Source organism: Myotis davidii, unplaced genomic scaffold (genome assembly GCF_000327345.1).
Source record: "Myotis davidii unplaced genomic scaffold, ASM32734v1 scaffold43, whole genome shotgun sequence".
In the NCBI taxonomy this organism is placed as follows: Eukaryota; Metazoa; Chordata; class Mammalia; order Chiroptera; family Vespertilionidae; genus Myotis; species Myotis davidii.
In genome coordinates this window covers 2559586-2577158 of record NW_006294590.1, presented here as the reverse complement: position 1 = coordinate 2577158, position 17573 = coordinate 2559586, and the positions used below count along the sequence as shown (strand labels likewise).

Genomic DNA, 17573 nt, shown 5'->3' with positions numbered 1-17573 from the left:
ACTCTGTGGTAAGGAAACGTGGTTATCTTAGCTGTCGGGCAAAACGTCTATAAAATGGGTAACATTGCTTCCCGTCACCCGACAGAACTCCACCTGGGCGACAGGTGTCTGGACGGGGTACTGAACAACAACAACTACGAGTCCGACATCCTCAAGGTACATGGGTCAGGCCAGGGCCTAGGAGGCCTCCCCAGAACTTTCTCAGTTACCGAAATAACTGCGTTTTCTGACTCTCAGCACCCTGTTGGTATATGTCTGTTCCCCCATATTCCGAAAACCAGGTGTGTCCTTCATGCCCATCATGCCATGACTCCACAGCAACTGGTTCCATGGCTCCACTCCTGCTCACAGGAGGCGAGCCCGGCTCTTAGAATTGCCGTGTGCACATCAGTCCCCCGCCACGGACTTAGCTTCACCCCATTTCCCTGCAGCATCCCCCGTAGGACTGCGACCCTCTCACCTGCACGCACGCCCCTGAGCACCTCTGTCCTGGGTGGATGTGCACGTGACCCTTCATGTGGGTTTGCATGGCAGGAGCCGAGCAGCTCCCCGTGTGAAGGACAGAGTGCAGACCCAGACCCTCAGCTTCCTGGTCCCCTCCTCACGGGCCAGTTGCTTTCCTGCATGGCTCCGGCCAAGGTCGGTGGCTCACACTCCTGTGCTGGGCACGCCCTGCAGAGGGGTAGAGTGTGTGTGACTGCACTGGCGGTTTGGGAGCCGGCTGCCTGCTGAGGCTTTGAAGGAGCATCTGGACACGCATCCTGTGCACTGGTTTGTGGGCATGATGCTGTATTGGAAGCAGGCCCCAGCAGGGCGGCGGCTGCCCTCTACAAAGACCTGCCACAGTTCCTTTGGCTTCATTTACCCACCTTTGAGGGCCTTTACAACCATTTACTCTCTTGTCCAAGCTCCTGTTTTTCCTGTTCCCCTTGTTTTGCCATCACAGAACTACCTGGTGGCCAGGGGTTTGACGTGGAAGAATGTGCTGACTGAGAGCCTGGTGGCTCTGCAGAGGGGTGTGTTCCTACTGTCTGGTAAGCTCCTCTCGGGAACATTGGCGCTGTCCATCGTCCCTGGCTCTCACCTTCCTTGCACAGCTTCCTTTGTGATGTTTGCTGTGGCACTCAGAGTTACAGGCCCTTTCTTATGTGCGTGTGGTTTTGGTGGCATACTTGGAAGTAGCTCAAGAGAAAAGTTAGATTTATCCTTCTCAGTACTTTTTTGGATTTAAAAAAATATTTAAATTTTTAATCTCAGTGGACTTGTTTTGCAATAAGGAAATACATTGGCATCCGGATTGGTTTTGTTCTTATTTCCCAAACGTCTAGCTCACTGTCTCCCCTTTTATGCATCAGCACGTTAGTTCCCCGCTAGTTTGCATGGCCACGTATGTCCTGCTGTTGTGGACACTGATGCTCCTGATGTCGGCCATGCCCGCATGGGGCTGTGTTCTTCCAGATTACAGAGTCACGGGCAGCACTGTGCTGTGCTACTGCTGCGGCCTTCGAAGCTTCCGGGAGCTGGCTTACCAGTATCGGCAGAACATTCCGGCCTCTGAGTTGCCAGGTAAGGAACCCCCTCCCCACTTATCTCACTTCTGTTTTCTGTGGCTTCTACCCTCCGGCATAATAGGTAGAAACCCTGTCTGGCTTTGTTGGTATTCTTTTTTTTTTTTAATATATTTTATTGATTTTTTACAGCGAGGAAGGGAGGGATAGAGAGTTAGAAACGTCGACGAGAGAGGAACATCGATCAGCTGCCTCCTGCACACCCCCCACTGGGGATGTGCCCGCAACCAAGGTACATGCCCTTGACTGGAATCAAACCTGGGACCCTTTGGTCCACAGGCCGACGCTCTACCCACTGAGCCAGACCGGTCAGGGCTTTGTTGGTATTCTTGGCAGAGGCTGCCTGAGTGCCGTGCTGTGTCAGGGCCATCGCCCGCCCGGTGTTAGCTGAGGCCCTGGGTGTTGGCTGTGGTGTGGGTTTCTGAAACAAGAGGCACAATCCACCCTGGAGGCAGCTGGAGGGCCCTCGTTTCCTGAGTGGGTTTTCAGTGAGCATTTGCCCTTTCCTGGAACAGGGAGAGGAAACTATGGAATGCGCAACAGAGTGCTGCCTCTCAGCTCCAGGTGAACCCCCCAGGCTGAGTGTGTGGTGCACGTTACACACTGTGGTTTTCTCTCCTAGTGGCTGTGACTTCCCGTCCCGACTGCTATTGGGGTCGCAACTGCCGCACTCAGGTGAAGGCCCACCACGCGATGTGAGTGCTTCTGTGCTGCTGGGCGGGGCAGCGTCCGCTCGGGTCCTCCCGGCTGTAGGGGGCTGACAGTCCTAAGGGAGGCAGACCTTGTTCTCCCAACTGAAGTTTTCAAGTGTTTGGACAAGTTGCTATCTCAGCTTGTAGGGATGTTTGTGAACTAGCCAGTTAGTATCCTACATAATTCTATGTAATAAAAGGCTAATATGCAAATTATCCCCTCAACCAAGAATTCAACCAGGGGGCGGGGCCAGCCAGACACCCGCGGCCCCTCCCCCCCGGCTTGCCTGGTCCAGTCGGCCCCAATCAGCCCGGATCGGGGCAGGCCAGCCGGACCCCACCCATGCACAAATTGGTGCACCAGGCCTCTAGTCTCCTTATAAATATACTACTTTAGTCACGTAGTATACAAAGTAGAGTTGTCATTTGGGAACTGTGCTCTCCTGTTATCTCATTTAATGAAACACTTTGCATTGAAAATGTTCTCCACATTCCAGCCCTGTAAGCACAGCCGTCATTCCCAGCCGACTCATTTCCAGATCAGTGGCCATGGTCACTGAGACCATCCTTCCCAAGCCACAGGCTCGTGTGCGTGCCACTGCACACGGGATTCTGTCGCTGGTGGTGTGAGCAGGTGACTGTTCGCTCTAAATTGGTCACTCACAGATGTTTCTTACGAGGCTCTTAAAGGAATAAGCTCACCTCCACTTTTTCCTGTTTTAATATATATATTTTTAATTTCGGAGAGGAAGGGAGGAGAGAAAGATAGAAACATCAACGATGAGAGAGACTCATTGATCAGCTGCCTCCCGCATGCCCCACACTGGGGATTGAGCCTGCATCCCAGGCATGTGCCCTTGACTGGAATCAAACCTGGAACCCTTCAGTCCGCAGGCTGACGCTCTTTCCACTGAGCCGTACAGGCTAGGGCTAAGCTCGCCTCCGCTTTTAAACTGTAGGCGTGTCCATCGGCGTCATGGGGAGGCTGAGGACACGCAGCTTTGAGTCTCCAAGAAAATTACCTAAAATTTCAATTTCTATTTTAAAGTTTAAAAAGGAGAAAAGAAAGCTTCCTTGGTTAGTTTCTGTGATAGTATTAAACGTATGCTGCTGTGAGCCCCCCATGCACACAATTTCTCATGTGATCATCCAGCGGGCAATTTCAGAATTGGCTTCTTTGAATAATTCTCTGGTGCCTTTGTGTGTAATCTGACTGCTTTCCCCCTGCAGGAAATTCAATCATATCTGTGAACAGACGAGGTTCAAGAACTGAGCGTTTGAGGATGCACCAAGATGGCGTGGAAGTACAGGGGTCCGTGACAGCGTGTTTCAGGAGATACTAAATATGAACATTTTAAGGGCATTTTACACTTCCCTCAGGGCATGCTGGGGTCTGTGCATCCAGCATCTGGTGTGACTTTACCTGTGGAGGAGACCCTCTCAGTGAGGCCCAGTAAGCGGCCTGGGAGGCCTGGGGCTGAGCCTGGGGCCTCCCGAAGTGCTTCAGCCAGAATAGCCACCAGCCGTCCCCCCTCCTGAGATGGTGATGAGCAGGTTTGCTCTGCACCTGCCCCACACGATGGTTAAAACGCACATCTCTCTTCAAGAAAAGTTTCATGGGGGAGAGAGGACAGTTTGTCAGAAACATTCTGTTGTTTAAGGAAAAGGTTTACAGGCTGTGCAGTGCCCTGTGGGAAACCCATAGCTCTTACATGCTTTTGTTTTAATAGGGTTGATGCTTCTAGTAAGATTTAAAATGCCACAAACTATAGCACAAATAATATAATTTATAATTTACAAATTGACTAAAATTGGGGATAGTATGGTATTTGAAAGCATAAACGTGTTTCTCTTTATTAATAAAAACATCACCAGGTGTCCAGAACTGCTAACCCTGGATACTGACAGTGCACGGCCCCCTCCCAGGCGTGGGCCAGTTGGATTGCCACCACCCGGAGCCCAGGAGGAAGCAAAGTGCTGGCCCTGCTGCTCCTCCCTCAGCATAGCTGCGGGCCCCACCCAGTGTCCCCGTGTTCCTTATTCCTTCCTTCCTGTGGGGCCGTGGCCAAAGTGCCAGTTGCAGGTCAGCCCTGGTGGCACCACGACCTCCCTGGAGCAGTCTCTTCCTGCCAAGAGCACGAGGTTGCCTTTCTTTCCACTGGTCCTTGCCCTGTCCTCAGTTGGGTTTGCTGTCATCTGGAATAATACTTGAAGTTTTGTTATTTGTAAAAGAAAAAATGTTTTTTATCTTTTGTTAAAACCACCTGTTTGTCTGCAAAACTGTAACCTTTTTGCTTCTCAGGAATACAACGGTTGTCTTGCTCTTGATACAGACTGAGAAGCAGCAGTGTGTGTGTGAGAAGGCCTCCTTCCCACATCTAATAAACAAGCCGCGTCTGTTTCTCTCTCCTCATGTTCGTTCTACTGTTAGTTAGGATGTGCCCCTTACCATCACGGGGACAGGCGGCTGTAGACTTCACTAGTTACTACTCACTAGTAAGGAGATTCCCCCAAGCTGGCCCTCAGGCCCAGGTCTGAGCACCCCAAAGGCACAGGGTTTCTTGGATCCCTCAACCTGAAGGAGCCATAGCCTAGTGATTCACATTGAAGCCACAGGCTATGTTATGTTTTTGTTGCAAGTGTGTGCACTTTGCAGCAGAGGTAAGTGCTTTTGGTATATCATGCTTAAAACGAAGGAGACATAATATAGAGAGGTATACCATGTTCATGGACTGGAAGACTCAGCATAGTAAAGATACCAGTACTTCCCAAATTGATCTACAGTTTTCTAATTCCTATCAAAATCCCAGGAAGGACTTGTATACACAGACAAGTTTATTCTAAAATTTATATGATGGGCATGAGTCCCAGAATAGAACAATGAGGAAAAAGGACAATACACTTCCGGTTATTACAGCTCTCTGCAAAGCTCCTGTGATAGGCTCGGAGATCCCAGAACAGAGCAGAGACCCCGGAAACACCCACACAAGCTGCCAACAGGTTTTTGACAAATGTGTCAAAGCAAGTGAGTGGAGGAAGGACTGTCTCTAATAAAGAGTGCGGGAACAATTTGATATCCATAGCAAATAAAAAACCTCCTAACCTGCCATTTGCCAACAATGGTGTGTGTAAAGTAAAACCTTGCTAGGCTCTGAAGCAGGATTCATTTTGTTGGCGCGGTGGGAGGTTTGGGGAACCTAGGAGCCCGCGGTCGTGCCTCCGCCTTTGCTAACCACGCCCCCAACGGGCCCCGCCAGGGAGGGTGACCACGCCTACAGTCTGACAGATTGGGCGGGGCCAGAGCTTTGGACACGCCACTTCCACCGGAAGCTCAGTCACCCTGCTTCCGGTCCGAGTTGGTCCTGCAAGTCGGGACACTGCTTCTCTATGCGGGCAAGAGCTGCAAACTCATATTCTGAAATCCGCTTCGGGCCGCTTGTGAGTGGGCTCGATGCCGGCCCTGCAGCCGGAGAAGCGGCTGCTGATGAGAAGAGTTTGTTCTCTCCTCCGGAACGAAGGCAGCGCGCACGGGCTGTTTCCGGGGGGGCCGAAGCTGTCGCCGCGCCCGCCCCCGCCTCTGGCGCGGCCACGTCTCCGCTAGAGCAGCCGGGCTGGGCTGCCGCCGCGGTTTCTCAGCGCCGGGGTGAGGGTCGCGGAAAGCTTCCAGGCCGGGACTCCGCCGGGGAGGACGCGGGGCTTCCATGCGTCACGGTGTGGTCGGGGCGGAGGACGGGCGAGGGGCGGCGGGGCCTGGGCGGACCCCGAGGGCGGGCCGCATCTCCTCTCGAGGTGGCGACGCCCCGTGCCAGCCCCGCTACGCACCGTTGGTAGCCCGGGGGCACGGGAGCGGCTGGTGCAGGTGCCGGGGCAGCTGGCTTCGTGGATGGCCCTTCGCTCAGGCCTTCGGAACGCTGTCTGCGCGTGACGGGGCGTGATTTGGGGCAAAGGTGTCCGCAATTGCTGTGGGCGCCGCGCAGGGACCTCGGGCAGCGCTTGGGCCCTGGTGCCGACGGGCCGCCAGGATGACAGGCGTCACATGGTGTCGCGTGGTTAGTGGGAGTCCGGGTGTCAAGAATCCGTGTGTCTCTCGGCCCCTCCCTCCACCTGGATTCCATCTCGTTTCCCGGGGCGGGGAGACTGTCCAGAGCGAGGTGGGCCGGGCGTTGTCCCTAGTGGAGCAGGTGGACAGCTCAGCTCGGTCCACAGGTGTTTGGTGAGTGTCAGTCGCGTGCCGACCCTGTTCCTGCCCTCGCCGAGCCCACGTTGTCTTGGAGGCACAGGGACGTCGGTGAGGTGGTGGCGGAGAGCATCGGCTGGTGCCTGGGGGCGTCTGGGAGGCCGGCGGGGGGAGGTGACGTGTGAGCCAGCGTCTCTAGACGGGAAACTCTTGCAAAGTTGTGGAGTGAGAGCGCTCCAGGCAGAGTGAGCAGCAAGGTGCGGACCGAGGGAGGAGGCCGTTGGGCGTCCTCAGGTGGAGAAGGTGCGGAGGCATCATGAGAAAGGAGGAAAAGGCCGTGGGAGGAGGGCCAGGTAGGGTGCAGCTCCGCAGTTTATGACTCGAGGCTCGGATTTTATGGTCCGTGTGATTGAAGCCACTGGGACATTGTAAGCCATATGCAGGTGACTCATGGATTTTTTTAAAAAATATTTTTATTGATTTCAGAGGGGAAGGGAGAGGGAGAAGGCATAAAATGCTTATGTAACCTCCGTGACCTGGTTTCCTGCAGAAAAACATGTCTGATAACTTCTTTATTTTAAATATATTTGCATTGATTTCAGAGAGGAAGGGAGAGGAAAGGGGAGAGAGAGAAGCATCAATGATGAGGGAGAATCACGGATCGGCTGCCTCCTGCACGCCCCCCACTGGGGATCGAGCCCACAACCCAGGCATGTGCCCTTGACCAGAATCGGACCCGGGACCCTTCAGTCCACAGGCTGACGCTCTATCCACTGAGCCAAACCAGCCAGGGCTAAAACATATTTTAAAGGAAGTAAATGCCAACGTTCTCGCCGAATGAGTAACAACTAACACCTTATCTGTTGACAAGGAAACTCGGCAATGATATCCTCAGCCGTGTCCTAGCTGGCATAGTTCAGTGGTTGGAGCATCGATTCCCGGCCCCTGTAGGAGCATCTGTGGGAGGGGGCCAGTCAATGTTTTTCTCTCTCAGTCCTCCTTCCTCCCTTCCTTTCATTCTCTCTAAAAATAAATGGGGAAAAATATCCGGGTGAGGATTAACAAGAAAACAGGAGTACCTCAGCCACTTCACAAGCGACACCCAGGTGCCAAACTGGGCAAAGTTTGTTCTCTTAAGTTTAGCCTCACAGGATGGGCTACACGATGCTGGTGTCCTCCTGTGAGATGCTCTCTCTGTGCCCATTCCACAGTGGCTGCCTTTCCACGTCCTTGACCCCATGCTTCCCCACACAGGACAGGGACCCCGTCCCCACAGCTGGCTCTCAGCAGTGGCCTTGGCACCTTCATGCCAGGTCCGCAGCGGGCATCCTCTGAGCGCTTAGGCTTGTGTCCTACACAGCAGTACTTGGCCACACGCGGCCACTTACACCAAATTAGCTAAATTTATAGGCAAGAAGTAGTAAAGAAAATTAATAAGTGAAAACTCAGTTCCCCAAACCCCACCCCCCAGCTCAGTGGCCACCTGTGATAATTACAGAGCCATGGATGGCTCTTCTCTGTCCTGGCAGACGGTCTTTGGCCAGCACCAGTAATGACAGTAAGCGCCTTCAGGAGCAGGCCCGGGTGTGGCTGGTTCAGCATGTTATTCTCAAAACCTAGGGTATTGTAGGCACTCAGGATTGTTGTTGAATGAATAAATTTGTATGTTTCTTACACAGATGCAAATTAGGAAGCAAATGTGAATCTTGGAATTGTTACTTCAAATCTGACAATGAAGTTTCATAATATTTCATTCCTGTTTTCCCTCCTCTTAGGAATCATATTACTTGGTTTGATTTCAAGTCGTTTATAAGACGTTACATCTCTTGAAAATGGAAAACCTAGTGCCGCCCTTCCCCGGGGATCCTGACTGTTGGTGATGGCAGAACCAAGCCTGCCAGCAGCGCCCGTGCAGCTCCCAAGCGTCAGCCCAGTCTGAGTCGTCCTGACCATGGATGGAGTGTCGGCCGTGCAGGGTGGCGTCTTGGAAGATGGATCCCGCAGTGGCACCTCAGCCTGTCCTGAACCCCTCCCGCAGCCCCTGGGCCCTCCGGCGCCACCTGACCAGTGGGATGAAGCCCCGCGTAAGTCACCCGTGTGCTGCTGACACTGCCTTTAAACAGAAGATGTGGCTCAGCTTGCGTTTTAGAGGAAGACTGTGGTGTTTAAGACGATAATGAACTTTTCCTTTAAAACGTGTTTTTAGTATCAGATGAGTGTCTTTCTTAGTTGATGCCATCTTTAAATCAAGTACCATGCTTGTCAAACCGAACAGAAACTGCCCCGCTTTCTGCCCCAGCAAGGAGGGGCTGCAGTGACTTCTCTTAAAGTTTCTGTGGGTCTTTCTCACACTCCATTATTCCCGACCTAGTGTTCTACCTTTTTGTTTGGTTGGCTGCCAGAATTTTACTAACGGATCCAGAACAGTCCAGTAGTGATCTAAGGATTATGCCACCACATTTGCATGTTAGCTGGTGGGTTATTTGTTCACCAGAAGTACAGGGGTGAATTATTCACTGAGTCTTTATACCCCATTCTCAGGATGCTCAGTGCAGTGTGTGCTTGAAAATTATAGAGTACTGCTTTAGTAGCAGAAATTGCACTATGGTTCTTGAAAACCATGTTCGAGCCCTAAAATGGCTCTGCTGGTTACTGCTTCTAAGTGCTGAGTGAGGCAGGTGACAGCATGGGCCCAAGACCGAGGATCCCACGGGGGGCACAGGGGAGCCGCCCTCGGATCCATCACAAAGTGCAGCAAGCCCTCTGGAGGGTCCGTAATTGATCTCGGCCTCACTGTCCTCTTGTGTGAAGGGAAGATGAGTGGAACCTGCCTCTCAGGGTCGTCTGGGGGCTGGAGGAAGTGGCCCGCATAAAACAAGCATAAGCAGGTGGGAAAGCGACGTCGTCATTGCTGTCTGTCTGTCCATAATGAGGCCTGTGTTTGGAAACAAAGTTATTTATTGGGCCTTCTCACTTCTAGATATTTTCCAAAGTACAATATGATGCTCGGTGATTACTTTGTTATATAAACAGTAAAGTTTTTGAGACTCCCAGATCTGTGAACGCATCAGAAAGTGGTATTAACCTGCTTGACTTGTATCTGAAATGTAGGACCCCCACCCCCACATACACACAGTGAAGCTGTCGGGGTCTTCTGAGGGCGCAGACACCGGCCTGTTGGTGGTAGGGCCTTGCCGTGGATGGGCCCCCTCGCTCTGCTTTGTGTCTGAGGCATCTGTTTGTATTCTGGTTTTACTGTTAGGGAGGCATGGCTGTAAGTAGCTGTATTAGTTGGGACTCACATTTTAAGTGACAGAAACCCATTTTAAATTTACTTGGGCCAAAGGCTATGTCATAGGCCCTCCCATCCTCCACAGGCCACATTGGTTCTTGAACTCCCTCTGGCTGGCCCACCAGTATAAGGGGCAGGGAAAGACTACAGTCGTTGAATTGTAGGAAGTCCCTTCCTATTTTCCTTTGAGTAAGGAAATAGGTTTAAGTTCATGTTTAACAAGTGTCTGTGGGAGGAACTGAGCTTGACACGTGGGTGTATTGTCATCTTTGGATGAACCTGGGCTCCTGCCTTCACAGGTGTTCCTTGAGCAGAAGCACAGGTTTGGGGCTCAACTTAGCCGAAACCATTCTGAGCAGCGAATCCACCGCTTGCTTTAGATTCTCATTTTGGTGGATGAACGTATACTTTGAAATGACTGTGAGGCTGTGGCTCTGATTAGCACTGCGGTTCCCGACCCCTAGCAGAAACACGGTCAGCTATGTTTTAAGCATTTGTTTTCATTTGCTGTCTTATTAACACAAACTCACAAGATTTCTCATTGGTCTTGTTTGAATGAAAAGGAAATGATACTTAAATTCTTCCAAGTGTGAGGTGAGGGCATTCCACAGATGAGGGTGGTGGGCTCTGAATGGTGGGGCAACCTGTCCCACATCCCTGCCCATGCAGGCAACCAGGGCCTGCTTTCCTCCCAGAGTGAACTGATGTAGGGTGTTGAGCTTGCTCATGCTTACGCTCTGGGTTCTCCTTCGTCCTTTTAGCTGCGTATCTGCAAAATGACCGGGTTGGGTTGTTGTCATCGAATGGCCCAGCATGCCCTCTCTTCCAGGTGCCAGCGCCGAGGTGGACAGAGCCATGGATGAAGGAGAAAGCCCAGACGGGCCCAGCGAGGGGAACGCCTGTCAGAATGGGCCGATGCCACAGCTCCCAGGCCCGCCGTCGGCTCTCGGTCCCACCAAGAGCCCAGTGGGTCCTGATGCGCCTCCAGGTGTGGCTGGTTTCCATGACAACCTAAGGAAGTCTCAGGGGACTAGTGCTGAGGGCAGTGTTAGAAAAGAAGCTTTGCAGTCTCTCAGACTCAGTCTTCCTTTGCAAGAAACGCAACTGTGTAAGCATCCGACCCCGCCTTCTCCCCCACTCCACCCTCCCCAGCGCCCGTCAGTCACCACCTCCAGGGGCATTCTGTTTGGTCACAATGGACTGTGCGTTTATTAGGAGGCTCCATTTCAGAGAGAGAGTGCACACCTTCCTGGTCCGATATTCATGGTGGGACTCCAGGTCCAGATTTAAAGGGCCTCTGTGTGCCTTTTGCCACCCTGGGTGGTGAGCAGGCAGTCTGTGGGGAATTAGTCTCAACAGTTACGCTTTGAAAGCTTTCTTTGATGAATTATTTTAATCAATGTTGATTTTGAGCTGATCCCTGGGGGTCTTGGGGTGAACAAGTCACAAACTGACAGCCTGTGAGGCCAAGAAACCTCTAGGCCGTTGTCTAACACTTGTTTCTCATACCCAGACAGACAGTTTCACACAGTGGGGCCACATACCCCTGTTCTCACAGGACCCTACATAGGCCTCTGTAAGCAGCCAGGGTTGGGGTCATTGCTTTTTTAAATGCGACTGTGTTGCTCCCATTATGGCGTGTTTGCTCCCTCAGCCATGTGACCTGCCTGGGTCGTCTAGGGCTGTCTCCCAAGAGCAGGCTTCTTGGTCCGAAGCAGCAGGCGTGTTTACTTATTCCGATCACGAGGGGTCCTGTAGCCGCGCCATGAGGACTCGAGAGAGCTCACTGCCGCCCGCCCCTCTGGCACCCAGACACATTCCTCTCCGTTTCCACTGGTCTGGTGGGTGCGCCTGGTGCTTCCTGGTGACTGTATTGTGAACCTTGCACTTGCCTGATGACTGGAGGGCCTGTTGGCCATTTGGTCAGTCCTTTCTGTGAATTGTCAGTGGATATGTTCAGTCCATTTTTCTTTTGGATTCTTTGCCTTTTTCTTCACAGTCATTATTTTATTAAGGCCATAGTATATTTTTAAAATTTCTGGAAACTCATTGGCAACATTTAAGCCAAGAGACATGTAAAAGCCTGGATTCCTGCTCTGAGAGATGTGAGCTCAGGGGCCCATGTGGCAGCGACCTGCGGCCACCTGCTTCCCTTCCTGGGGAGTGTTCACTCATGACCCTGACTTTCAGGCTGTGTCCCTGGTGTGGAGTTCGCAGATTTGGGTTCCCTGCCTGCAGCCACAGGCCTTTGGGTTTCTACCATCCGGACTACTTAGCCTTAAGAAAAGTACCAGACGTCTGATAAGTGCACAAATTCGTAATGGCGTTGGTGAATTTGCAGTGGAATAACTGGAATTCCATTGCTCAGGTCTTAGGGGTTATTTAAAACAAGAGCTGCTTATCTTCTGCATCTGAAGGTGGTGTTGTCTATGAAGTGGTTAAAATAGGGCATTTATCTGCTCTCACCAGCGTATTTCCCTCAGTGTCCAACATACCTGTCTGCTTACGTGACAGAAACCTGTGACTTGTACCATTGCACTCATTCTTCACCCTTTATTACCCAAAGTAAAACGTTTGAGTTTAGATAGTTTAAATTTTGTTATTGGCCAAAAGTATAACATGATTTGTTATTGCAGGACTTTAGGTAAGCTGTGGATAAAATTATATCTCCAGATGTAACTGCATAAAGAAAGCACGTTTGGTGTGATACACTCACGTGACTGGGTGTCACTCCATCACGACTGCTCTTACTGGTTCCTCTAACCTCAGAGATCAGAGTTAGAGCTCCAGGAGGGCCACCATGGGCACCGACATTTGAGTTCAGCTCTTCTGTTACTAAGGGGCCCCGTGTCCTCTTGTACCTTCTGGATGCTGTAGGGACCCCAGCCCTGGGCATGCCCATAGCATCTTTTATGAGGCAGGTCCTATGGGCCACCAGTGCCCAGTCCCGGGCTCACGTTTGTGTTTTTTAATCTGGAAATAGGCTTTCAAACTAGACAGCATGCGTTGTTTAGAAGCTAAGTCGTATTGTTAACTAAAGTGACACCAAAGCTGCTGTTCTGTCCTTTGTGCCCTGTGCTTTCTGAGCTTCTAAGTGGCTGTTTCCCCACCCAGGCTCAGCAGGGGCCTCGCTGTCGCTGGAGAAGGAGGAGCAGGTCCGACTTCAGGCTCGGCGGCGGCTGGAGGAGCAGCTCGCGCAGTACAGGGTGAAGCGCCAGCAGGAGCGCGTGAGTCCTGCTCTCGAGCAAACTAATGGGGAACTTGTGTGTGACAGGCCATGATTAGTCAGACGTAGTCCGGGACCTGCCTTAACTTCTCTGTGCTTCTCTGGAAAGGTCTTTCTCTCATTGGTTCCTGCCCTTTGGGGAATTTCCAGCAGCGCCCCGGATCCTGCCCCGCTGGTTCTTCCCTTGAAACAAGCACATTTCAACCTTCAATCTGCTGTTTGCAAGGAAGAGACAGCCAGCGCTAGGGTGGGCAGCATTGCTGTCTGTGCTTGAGCAGCCAGCCAGTCCTGGGCCTCCACGTGCTGGGGATGCCTCGGGAAACTCTGGAGCAGGTTTCTGCCCAGGGCCATTTGGGTATTTACAACAACATCCATGGGCCATACAAAATTATCAACTTAAACATGAGCCCGCTCTATTTGGTCAACCCTTTAATTAACTCATCCCTAATGCCTTGGCAGGGCCAGAACAAATGATTTCATGGCAGACGTTCCCCACCCGTGCTCTAGAGAATGAGCTAAAAATTATAAATTTATAAAAATATATAATTATTAAAGTAATTAGAGTTCAGGAATTTGGTTTAAAAGTACAAGTATTAAAAATCAAGCCCGCCCTAACCAGTTTGGCTCAGTGGATAGAGCGTCGGCCTGCGGACTCAAGGGTCCCAGGTTCCATTCCGGTCAAGGGCATGTACCTTGGTTGCAGGCACATCCCCAGTAGGGAGTGTGCAGGAGGCAGCTGCTCAATGTTTCTCTCTCATCGATGTTTCTGGCTCTCCCTCTCCCTTCCTCTCTGTAAAAAAGGAATAAAATATATTTTTTAAAAAAAACCAAGCTCTAGTGGATAGAGCATTGGCCTGTAGACTGGAGGGTCCCAGGTTTGATTTCGGTCAAGGGCACATGCCCAGGTTGTGGCTTGATCTCCAGTGGGGGGCGTGCAGGAGGCAGCCGATCAGTGACTCTCTCTCATCATTGATGTTTCTATCTCTCCCTCTCCCGTCCTCTCTGAAATCAATAAAAAATATATTATTTTTTTAAAACAATAATTACCTTATAAAACCAATTATAATATTAGTGGAAAAAGATAATATAATGGAAAAGATAAAGTATCTAAGCATTAGATTAAAATGGCAGAAAAGTGGTTTAGAATCTAGATGAACACTATGTAACTTCCTTTGAAAGCAGTTACGAATAAATGGAGGGAAATAGCTCATTATCCTTGAAGTAATTATACTTGTAAGGTAGTTCTAACTCAACAGGACTGCTTTTTATAACTCGAAGAAAATGTAAAGCTTATCTAAAAGCACAAACAAGGGAATGTAGCCAGGAAAGCGCTGTAAAGGAGGCGTGAGGAGGAAGGACTTGCTGATGGTGTTTTTAATGGTGAAGAAGTCACAGTCATTGACGGCTGTGCTTGGATGGTTGCTGGTGACAGGACAGTGAGGCTGCAGAGCACAGCGGGCTGGGGTGGAGGGGGCACACACGGGGAGGGAACGTCGTCCGTGCATCCTTTCTGGGTGGCACATTTTGAATGCTGTTGTCAATTTCAAACATAATCATCACGCCTTTCTTTCCTTCTCAGTCCAGCCAACCTGCAACTAAAACAAGACCTTTCAGCACACTGGATCCTGAGCTTATGTTGAACCCAGAAGCCTTACCAAGGGCCAGCACGGTGGCGATGACAAAGGAGTATTCCTTCTTGCGCACCAGTGTGCCTCGGGGCCCGAAGGTGGGCAGCTTAAGGCACCTAGCACATTCTAAGGAGAAAAAAAGTTCCAAATCAAGCAAAATTCGGTCCCTGGCTGATTACAGAACTGAAGACTCAGATGCTGGGAATTCGGGTGGAAGTGTTCTGGCCACAGACTCCGCTAGGGGCTCCCTGAAGCAGAACCGAAGCAGCATGACGTCAGTGGTGTCTGAGGTCAGCCTGGGTCCTGAAGCCGATGACCTGGAGAACTCATCCCTTCCTGGAGACAACATGTCTGAGGCTGATGGGAATGAGAGTGACAGCTCTTCCTACAGCGGCATCTCCACCCGGGGGGTGCACGGCCTTCTGGTGAACAGCGCAGGCACGCGTGAAGCATCCTATGTGATCAACGGCCAGGAGATTTCCTCCAGTTCTCTGGGCCAGTTCCCGTCCATCACGGATGTCCTCCAGGCCGCTGCAGCCGAGCACCGAGACCGGGGCCTAGAGGTTAATGGAGAGACACGGAGCCGAACGGACAGCATCTGCAGCAGGTGGGCGCTGTGCACACTGGGCCCGCTGTGCACACTGGGCCCGCTCACCAGTACAGTGGCCAAAACACTTAACTCATCCTTAGTCCTTAACGTTTTAAATCTGTCTTTGTAAAAATGGAGTTAGGGCTGCTCTGCCATCGTCTGCACTACTAGGGATATCCTGTCTCCCAGCATTTCTTTAGACCTGCCTCTAAAAGGGCTCAGGTGCTTGGCTCACCTCTCCATACGGGAGTTCCAGCCATGTGGGGCTGAACATGCCCGACTGTGGGGGGAGTGTTTCCTGGCAGCTCTCCACTGGAATCTTTGTACTTGTTTATTTTAAACCTTTGGGGGAGAATAGCCAAGGGTGTGTGAGGTTTGGAGAGTATGGACAAATGTAAAGGTAATGATCACTCGTGTTCCCACCACCTGATCCTTTGTGCCTTTTCCTCCAGCGTGTCCATGGAAGGCTCTGTGGCTGAAACTCAAGACGAGATGTTGCAGGTTCTTAAAGAAAAAATGAGACTTGAAGGACAGCTGGAAGCCCTAACCCAAGAGGCTAGTCAGGTAAGGGGGGTTTGGTGAACGTGTTGTGTGCCTTGTGCTTCCTGATTGTTGGGTGGAGTTTCACTCGTCTTTATGAATAAGTTGCAGTTCCGCCTTCTCTGGGGTAACTGTCATGGCAGACCCCTGGATAGTTTGGAAAACGTGGTACTTTCCTAGAGCTCACCTGTCGACACCTTTCTTTGCCTCACTGGTTGGTGTGGCAGCCTTCTTAATGCACAGGGTGGAAGGGACCTCATTTCCTGACAGTTAGTGTGGCTGTTTGGTGATCTTTCCAGGCACTTAAGGAAAAGGCGGAGCTGCAGGCACAGCTGGCCGCCCTGAACACGCGGCTGCAGGCGCAGGAGGAGCACAGCCACAGCAGCCAGCGGAAGCAGGACGCGCTCAGTTCGGAGGTGGACACCTTGAAGCAGTCCTGCTGGGACCTGGAGCAGGCAATGAGCGACCTGCAGAACACGCTGGAGGCCAAGAACGCCAGCCTTTCGTCCTCCCACCACGACCTGCAGGTGGCAGAGGAGCAGTACCAGCGGCTCCTGGCCAAAGTGGAGGAGATGCGGAGCAGCATGCTCAGCAAGGACAGCACAGGTGCGTGTGCGGCCCGGCGTCTGCGGCCTGATCTGGCGCGGGGTGCGCCTCAGAACCTGCTCTGAGGACCGACCTGTTGTCATGTGAATGTGCTGTGGGTTGTATTCCCTTCTGATCTGCACACAAGGTGCCCACTTTTCTGCATGCACATGGGGGTGCCTAGGTCTTAGAGGTTGGCCTTTCCACTCACTCTGCCTGTAGAGTCCACCGTGGTGGGGCTGGAGCCGCCTGCTTGTTCCACAGAATAGCAGGTCTGATTTAAAATACGTACAAACCTACCTTTCGTTCAGCGGTGGTTCTACCTGGATCCCTGTGGGGATCAATTACCGTGGAATGACATGTGGAATAATGGAGTCCAGGGAACCTGGGCGGCAGGCCATACATAGAGCACCTGGGGGCGCTTCACAGGACGCCCAGTTCGGCATCGGCCGAATGTTAGACCTTCCCATGCAGGCTGCGTAGATTAGTCTCTGCTGGCACAGCAGCCGCCTGGGAACTGGGAGCGGCTGGTGGGGCTGCTGGGAAGGGCCATGTCTGTCACGTGTGACACTAGGTGTTAGGGCTGATGGCATCTCAGGAAAAGGGACAGCCTGCTGTCACAAGGGCTTTATCCTGATGCTAGAATGCACCAGCTGAGAAACGACACAGTAGACTTTCCTAGTTTCGGGCATTCTATGATACACAGTCCCTCAAGAAACTTACAAAATCCAGAAAGTTCTGAAAACAAAAATAATCGTATAATTCTGAGTTGCAAGGCACTTAAGGAAACCTGTCTAGAGCTCATTGGGCAGTGAACAGACCTACTCACATGAAGCACAATGACATGTTTTTTGCATTTTTTACTTTTTTATGTGACTTGCTATTTTAAAAGAACCTGAAACACTGTGATGTTCCTAAGTGTGAGGGGCTGCGATGTGTTTAGTGGAGAAAGTGTGTGTTAGGTGAGCTTCCTTCCACATGAGTCGTGGTGCTCATGAACCATGTAGGTGACAGACACGCACGACAAGGACCAATTGACAAAATGTCATGGCCAGAACCTAACCCTGTACCCCTAGGAGCCATAGCTCAGCACCCAGGCTCGGATGGGCTGTGTCCCTGCTCTTCAGAGAAGCCACACGGACCTGGACATCCACGCGGAGCTGCGGGCTCCTGCTGTGGCTGCTCTGAGCGCTGTGCTTTCTTGCTTCCAGTGCACGACCTACGGCAGCAGATGACAGCCTTGCAGAGCCAGTTGCGGCAAGTGCATGGAGCGCAC

General features: G+C 51.7%; 2 protein-coding genes across 2 annotated transcripts in view; both read left to right on the top strand.

Moving 5' to 3' along the window:
• The window catches only part of CHFR (checkpoint with forkhead and ring finger domains, E3 ubiquitin protein ligase), a 33779-nt gene extending 29118 nt beyond the window's left edge, over positions 1–4661 (top strand). Inside the window, exons 17-21 of the mRNA XM_006768763.2 lie at positions 86–156; positions 947–1034; positions 1459–1566; positions 2191–2263; positions 3491–4661. Coding sequence (XP_006768826.1) covers positions 86–156; positions 947–1034; positions 1459–1566; positions 2191–2263; positions 3491–3533 — 383 coding nt within the window. The 3' untranslated portion in view covers positions 3534–4661. The remainder of the gene's footprint in view (positions 1–85; positions 157–946; positions 1035–1458; positions 1567–2190; positions 2264–3490) is intronic.
• Positions 4662–4754: 93 nt separating this feature from the next.
• GOLGA3 (golgin A3) overlaps positions 4755–17573 on the top strand; it is a 29043-nt gene continuing 16224 nt past the window's right edge. Inside the window, exons 1-8 of the mRNA XM_006768811.2 lie at positions 4755–5903; positions 8213–8521; positions 10559–10837; positions 12844–12956; positions 14535–15190; positions 15625–15736; positions 16012–16318; positions 17509–17569. Of these exons, the coding sequence (XP_006768874.1) occupies positions 8389–8521; positions 10559–10837; positions 12844–12956; positions 14535–15190; positions 15625–15736; positions 16012–16318; positions 17509–17569 (1661 nt within the window). The 5' untranslated portion in view covers positions 4755–5903; positions 8213–8388. The remainder of the gene's footprint in view (positions 5904–8212; positions 8522–10558; positions 10838–12843; positions 12957–14534; positions 15191–15624; positions 15737–16011; positions 16319–17508; positions 17570–17573) is intronic.